Source organism: Myotis davidii, unplaced genomic scaffold (genome assembly GCF_000327345.1).
Source record: "Myotis davidii unplaced genomic scaffold, ASM32734v1 scaffold509, whole genome shotgun sequence".
NCBI classification, from domain to species: Eukaryota; Metazoa; Chordata; class Mammalia; order Chiroptera; family Vespertilionidae; genus Myotis; species Myotis davidii.
Window position 1 is genome coordinate 205,364 of NW_006382996.1, and position 7,785 is coordinate 213,148.

Below are 7,785 nucleotides of genomic sequence, written 5' to 3' on the forward strand. Positions count from 1 at the left end.
GGTGAAAGCTGGCCAAAAGAAAGGCATTTTCTCAACAAATTAGTGTTTATTATCAAACCCAAGGCTTCAATGCCCTACAAATGGAAGAAAAGAAGGGAGGAAAAGGTATAATAGAGAAGGGTCGAGAGACCTGGGTCCCCGAATTAGTTCTGCCATTAACTTTGTGTTTCTTTGGGTGAGACTTTTTACTTTCTGGGCTCAAATTTCTCGTCTGTCAAATGGGGAGGTGAGGAGAGACTGGATGGGCCTTAACCAGCCTCTAAGGTCCCCTCCCCTCACATTTGTGTGATCTAAGGAGAGTGAGGTAAGAGAGGAAGCAGGTGACCCTCGGTCTCCTCACAACAGAGGGCAGTGCCCCTAGGCTTCGGGACCAGGCCAGAGACTGCCACTGAGGCAGGGAAGTCTCAGAGACCAGACTTTGGGGTCATAAGCACCTTAGCAGAAAGTCCCCCAGGTACGTAAGTGGTGGCTTCTCTTTTGGCAGAAGTCTTGGGGGCAGCTTGTCACAGACAGTCCTGAAGGCTCCACACCAGCTACACAGTGGCCAAAGGAAATTTATTTAGAGGAAAGAAAACCAGCAACTTGGCATTATACAAGAGGAGAATTACAATAGTCTAAACCAGGGGTGGGCAAACTTTTTGACTCGAGGGCCACAATGGGTTCTTAAACTGGACCGGAGGGCCGGAACAAAAGCATGGGTGGAGTGTTTGTGTGAACTAATATAAATTCAAAGTAAACATCATTACATAAAAGGGTACTGGTCTTTTTTTTTTTTTTTTTTAGTTTTATTCATTTCAAATGGGCCGGATCCTGCCCGCGGGCCGTAGTTTGCCCACGGCTGCTCTAAACTCTCACAAGGAACCTTTCCCAGGGCCAATGGTGGCCTCTGGGAGACTGTGTTTTAAACAAAGTCCATGGTTGAGACGGGGGCTCTGTCAAAGTCCACTGCCTCTGTCCCACCAGTCAGACCCACTGGGGGATCTTCTCTGGCCTGTGGAGGCCTTAGAGAAAGGTCTGGGCCCTGGCTGGTGTGGCTCAGTTGGTTGGGTATCGTCCCATGCACCGAGAGGGCACCGGTTTGATTCCTAGTCAGGACACATGCCCAGGTTGCAGGCTCAATCCCTGGTAGTGGGCACGCAGGAGGCAGCAGATTGATGTTTCTCTCTATATATATCCTTCTCTCTCTCTCTTTCTAAAAATCAATAAAAACATAAGGGAGGGAGGGAGGGAGGGAGGGAGAGAGGGAGGGAGGGAAAGGTCTGAGGACAGCTCCTGAGTCAGGCAGGGATGAGCTATTTCAGAGAAGTGTCCTCTCTACACACAGCTACCAAAGCCAGGGGCGGGCCTGGAAGAGAGGTTTCCACAGTAGGAAGCCTCGGAGCTCTTGTCCTCAGGAGGTCACAGACACATGAACAAAGATTCACAAATCCGCAAGAAAACGCCAGAGACTGAAGACTGTTCAGAACACGCTGTGAGCACAGAGTGACTTTCTGAAGGATTAGTGAAGAGAGGGGAGTAGCCATGCCAAATGGGAGACGAAAGAGGAGCTTCAGAGCCCGGCTAGGAAAGGAAGGATGTTTCTGTGGAGGAAAGGGCAGGTGTACAGAACTGGGACACGTGGGACAGATGCTGTCTGCCCCCATCTGGACAGGGTGAGACGTTTAGTTCATTTTAGTGAAGAATAGGGTGAGTTGGAAAAGTGGTGGGAAATGAGGTCAAGAGAGCAGTCATTCCTTAGCAAAGGTTCCTTTTCATTTTCAAAAGAGCCATTAAAGAGTTTTGTTTTGTTTTTAGAAAGGTAAAACTTTCACGTGCTACAAAAGGGACTATGGGAAAAATTATCTTCCACCCTAGTCTCCCAGTCACTCAGATCCCCTCTCTGGAGGCACTAAACTTCACATCACCAACCTCTTATGAATCCCCTGGAGATGGGGAGTATCTGTGAATGAGCAGAGAGTGAATGAACAGGTAATGCACACACCACACAATTAGATGCATATTCGTATGCACACATACATATTCCCCTTTCTTTACACAAATGGAAGTACATTGGACACGCTATTCGGTACCTTGTTTTATTGGGTATAGCAGACAGTGCCAAAGAGTTCCAGAGTGGCTATAAATATTTTTTACACTTCCGCCAGTAATATCTGGTTTTATGTCTCTTCTCGTTTAATCATTTATTCATTCAGATTATTATTGACTCACAGATTTTCTATTTTATTCAGTGGGTTGTAACTTAATTCCCTACTTACAGTTTTATTGAGGTATAAGAATGTATAAGAATGAGTGCATATTTATGGTGTACAATTAGATGAATTTTGACCTATGTATACACCTGTGAATACATCACCCCAATCAAGATAATGAACATGTCTACCACCTATGAAAGTTCCTTGTGCCTATTTGTGACCCATTCTTCCCTCTTCCATCCCCATCCTCAGGTAACCATTGGTCTGCTTTCTGTCATTTGCATTTTGTAGAATTTCATATAAATGGAATCCTACAGCCCTGGCTGGTTTGCTCAGTGGTTAGAGTGTTGGCTCACGGACTGAAGGGTCATGGGTTCAATTCCCAGTCAGGGGTATGTACATCGGTTGCAGGCTTCGTCCCCATCCCGGGTAAGGGCATGTGTGGGAGGCAACCAATCGATGTGTCTCTTTCACATCGCTGTTTCTCTCTCTCTCCCTCCCCCTCCCTTCCTTCCACTCTCTCTAAAAACCAATGGGAAAATATCCTCAGGTTGGGGTTTTAAAAAAAAATGGCCAAAGGCTAAATAGACACTTCTTTAAAGAGGACATACAGATGGCCAAGAGACACATGAAAAAATGCTCAAAGTCACTAATGATGCAGAGTGATGCAAATTTAACAACACCTGTCAGAATGGCTACCATCAACAAATCAGCAAGCGACGTGCTGGTGAGGATGTGGAGAAAAGGGAAGCCTCGTGCACTGCCGGTGGGAATGCAGGCTGGGGCAGCCACTGTGGGAAATAGTATGGAGTTTCCTCAAAAAACTAAAAATGAAACTGCCATTTGACCCAGTGATCCCACTTTGAGGAATATAATCTAAGAAGCCAGAAACACCAATCAGAAAGAATATATGCAGCCCTATAGTAGCAGTATTTACAATAGATAAGATCTGGGAACACCCTCCAAGTGCCCATCAGTGGATGAAAAAGCTGCGGTGCATTTACATAATGGAATACTATGCAGCTGTAAAAAGGGGGGAACGCTTATCCTTTGAGACAGCATGGAGAAACCTGGAGAGTATTATACTAAGCAAAATAAAAAAGACAAGCATCACATGATCTCACTCATATGTGGAATCTAATGAACAAAATAAACTGATGAACAAAATAGATCCAGAGACATGGAAGCATGGAACAGAATGATGAATCTCAAAGGTAAGGGGGAGGTGGGAAGAGATTAACCAAAGAATTTACATGTAGATGTGCATAACCCATGGACACAGACAATATGAGGTAGGCCTGGAGAGGGGATGGGTATGGGGTGTAGGGCATCATTGGGGTTTCACCCCCATTTTCACATGGGGGACATCTATAATATTTTCAACAATAATTTTTTTAAATAGTTCCTTTTATTGCTGAGTGATAGTCCATTGTATGACTGTACCACAGATTATTTATCTATTCAGCCATCAAACAAACCAAATGATAGGCACATAGGTTGTTTCCAGTTTTTGTCTATCCTGTATAATATAAGCCTAATATGCTAAGTGTCTGGTCATTCATTCAACCAATCAAAGCATAATATGCTAATGATATGCTAAGGCTGCTCAACCACTTGCTATGACGTGCACTGACCATGACGGGGCAAATGCTCTGACTGGTAGGTTAGCTCACTGCTGGGGTCCAGCTAATCAGGACTGAGTGAGATGGGCCAGACATGCCCTGGAGCCCTTCCTCGGTCCCTCCCCGGCTGGCCAACCTCCCGCATCCCTCCCCAACCCCGATCATGCATCGGTGGGGTCCCTTAGCCTGGCCTGAGCCCTCTCACAATCCAAGACCCCTCGGGGGATGTCGGAGACCCGGTTTTGGCCCAATCCCGCAGGCCAGGCCAAGGGACCCCCCACTGGTGCATGAATTCCGGGTCTCTAGTTACATCCTCTGAAACCACATCCATGCCCCTCCAGGATCTGGTCACAAAAGTCAGGATACATGCATCGTTGCCAGGCCCCCAACCTCCCACCCACTGCCACCTTTGTCCTGAGCTGTGGGGGTCAGAGAGAATCAGGCCTTGAGGGTGAGGGAGCAGAACTCAGCAAAGAGGCCAGAGGTTTGTTCCAAATATTTTTTTAATAAATAAACAAAATCCACTAGATTGATGCATCAAACTAAGGTCAGAGGGGAGGGGAAATGAGGGAGGGAAGAGCCCCTGAGTCAGCAATGCCACCTCCTCCCCAACCTTCTGGACTAAGGCACTTTTGGGGAGACAGGTCCTTGGGGTCCTGTTATACTAGGGGAATGGGAGCGGGAGAGATTAGCCTCATCTTGCATCAGGACATCGCCGCCCTTCTCACCGTACCCCACAACCCTATCCCTGATTTCCCCTCTCCTCTCACAGTGTTCTAAGGGGAAGTTGGGGTGGGGGGGGAGGTCTATGCCTCTGAGGAAACAGACCCTGAAAATCCTGCTGGGACACCAGCAGCCCACTCTGCCCTCTTCATCCTGAGGCGCCCTCTCTGGGGAAGGGATGGAGGGGACACATGGCCACGCTGGGGCCCAGGAGGCTATGCAGTGCCTGGCACAGGGTGCCCATCGGAGCCCAGCTCGGGGTGCCCGTCAGTAGCCAGGATGGGGTGCGCATCGGGGCTCTCCCGCCGGGGGCTGCCCCAGTTGTTCCTCAGAATGGTGCCCGTCTTTTCCTCCTTGAACTGCTGTCGGTCTTCTCGCGGGATCTTTACCGCGTGGTACTGGGGCACGGTGGCCTCGGGGTACCGCGCCCGCTTGAAGAATCCCATCTGTGAGAACACCAGGCCAGACGTGAGGAGGATGCAGGGCTGAGGTGCCTGGGGCAGATGCCCAGCACAGCCCAGCTCCTGGCTCCACCACCCCTGGGACAGAAAGAACCCAGTGCAGCAGGAAGGAGCCGGGGGAGCAGCCCCCACAGTGCCCCCGTCAGTGCTCAGTGCCCAGGTTCTCGTGTACAGCAAGAGAAAGACCAGGGGGGGCCAAGGAGCAAGACCACAGACATCTCCCTTGGTACCTGAGGGAGGGGTTGAAGGTGGGACATCAGGACTGCTGACCCCAAAGGTCCCCCAGCACAAGCTTTTCAGGAGACCCACTAGCATTGCCCAGGACACAAACGAAATCTGAGGGGAAGCGCGGCTTCCTAGAGCCCTGCATACTCCGAAGTGGCTCCTCTGAGGCCATGTACATGTACAGCCTGTGTCCTCACTGGTAGCACCCCCTTAGGACAGGGCCTTCTATCTATGAACTTGGTGACCCGGCCCTTCCCTAAATCCTGAACATGCTACACTCACACTCGGGACTGCCAGAGGCTGGGACATGCTCAGACTGCACGGTACCTCCTTGCATGTTTGTCTCTGCACTTCATGCCCAAGAAAAGGCATGCATGGCACCTCCCTGCACTCCACATGCTCACACTGCAAGACCCCACCCAGCCCTCTGTGCATGCCCCCGGCTGTGTGTACTCACGCTTCTAAGCTCATCCTTACATTATCTTCCACCCCAGGTCCTAGGCCTCCCCCCACCCTCATGCAATCTCATTTCTTCACCCTGAATGTTCCTGAATGCTGGGCACGCTACTAACACACACACACACACACACACACACACACACACACACACACACACACAATTTGTACACACGCACACACACACATGCACACAAACAAAAATTACCCCACAGTCCCTGGACCCCCAACTTCCACAGCCGAGGGCTGCACGGCCAGACGGGCCCGGTGATAGTTAGTGGGAAAAGATGAGTTCTGGCTGCTCCGCCGGAAGAAGCCACACTGGGATGTCAAGGGAGGAGGGGAGCAGATGAGGGGGAGACAGGAGACTGAGGAAGGGCGGGGCTGTCTGTGCTCTGCCCCTTCTGAGGGAGTGGGGAGCCGGGATCCTGGCACCAGTTTCATGAAGGCAGCAATCTCCCCCAAGGACGACCAGCTTCCCACAGTGGGTGCCACTCCAGAGGCCTGGTCCCCTGATGACTCCCACTGGTCAAAGGGTGAGTTTGGTCTGTGATTGGCTGGGGCTGGGATGGGAGGCTGTTCCCCACAGAGCCCTGAGGACAGCACGGTTCCATACAGTCTCGCTGTGGCATGTGGGTTCGGGTATGACCTGCACTGAGTGTGCTTTGATGTGGAGCCCCAGACACACATTTGATTGTGTCTATACTCTGTGTCTACAAGAATGTCCACGGGGAACCTGGTATGTGGAGGCTCCAAGTTCAGCCCTAGGGGCAGTTTCCTGGGATAGTTCCCCAGGCTGTTGGCCTTCATGGCCAGTTTCCTTCCCAGCCTTACCCTAATGCTCTAATTAAGCCAGACCACACTTCCCTGCCTCCATGACTCCCCCACCCCCTCACCTCCCACATCCAGATCCTATTACCCCACCTTCTTCTCGCAGTGGTTCTCAACCTTCCTAATGCCGCGACCCTTTAATACAGTTCCTTTAATACAGTTATGTTGTGGTGACCCCCAACCATAAAATCATTTTCATTGCTACTTCATAACTGTAATTTTGCTACTGTTATGAATTGTAATGTAAATATCTGATATGCAGGATGTATTTTCAGGGGTCGCGACCCACAGGTTGAGAACCGCTGTAAGGCCTGGCTCCTGGGCCTCCTGCCCACAAGCCATTTCTCCTCAGAACTCCCACTGCACTTTCTCGACTGACTGCCCATCCTTGACTACAAGGCTCCCCTCCCTCACTCGACTGTCAAATCCCTGAGGACAAGATCTGCATCTGACTTGTCTCTGAACCGTCCAGGGCCTGACAGAGTCCCTGGCACAAGCAGGGCAGGTGCTCGGTGCAGATTTGCTGAGTAAATGAAGTGGGTGGGTGAGGACCACGCAGGAAAGGCCACCTCCTCGCCAGGGAAGCCCAGCCCCACCGGCCCCATCCTCCCCCAGCCGCACCTTCCACAGGAGCAGCACCAGCAGCGCCAGCACCAGCAGCCCCGCCAGGACAGCCAGGAGGATGACCCACCAAGGGACTCCCTCTGCCACCACGGCCACGGGGTCCAAGTACACCATCACTGGGATCTGGGGAGCGAGGGGTTAATGGAGCAAGAGCTGGGGCAGCAGGAGAGAAGAGCTCCTCTGCCCCCACCTCCAGCCCTGCAGCTCACCACTGTGGAGGCATCTCTGAGCACCAGGTTCTTGATGGAAGACTTCACGGTGATGTTGGCTCGGACAATCACTTCCAGGGACTTCACAGCCGAGTACTCCTAAGGGAGCAGGGAGGCAGGCCCTCCTCCTAAATGCCCCCGTCCCCTCACCCCCGCCCCCCGCTCTCTGTCTCTCTCCCTTCCTCTCGGAAATCAATAAAAGATTTTTTTTAAAAAAAGAGTGTGTTGCCCGACTAGCATAGCTCAGTGATTGAGTGTTGACCTATGAACCAAGAGGTCACAGTTCAATTCCTGTTCAGGACATATGCCTGGGTTGTGGACTCTATTCTCAGTGGGAGGCGTGAGGAGGCAGCCAATCAAAACATCTTTCTCATCATTGATGTTTCTAGCTCTCTCTCCCTCTTCCTTTCTCTATGAAATTAATAAAAATATATATAAATTA

The 7,785-nt window shown here is 50.9% G+C and overlaps 1 protein-coding gene across 1 annotated transcript in view; it reads right to left on the reverse strand.

Annotated features, from left to right (window-relative positions):
• Positions 1–4,299: 4,299 nt before the first annotated feature.
• Positions 4,300–7,785, reverse strand: part of ITGA7 (integrin subunit alpha 7) — an 18,019-nt gene continuing 14,533 nt past the window's right edge. The window contains exons 23-25 of the mRNA XM_015557410.1: positions 7,344–7,442; positions 7,132–7,257; positions 4,300–4,983 (exon numbers count right to left, since the gene is read on the reverse strand). Coding sequence (XP_015412896.1) covers positions 4,753–4,983; positions 7,132–7,257; positions 7,344–7,442 — 456 coding nt within the window. The 3' untranslated portion in view covers positions 4,300–4,752. The remainder of the gene's footprint in view (positions 4,984–7,131; positions 7,258–7,343; positions 7,443–7,785) is intronic.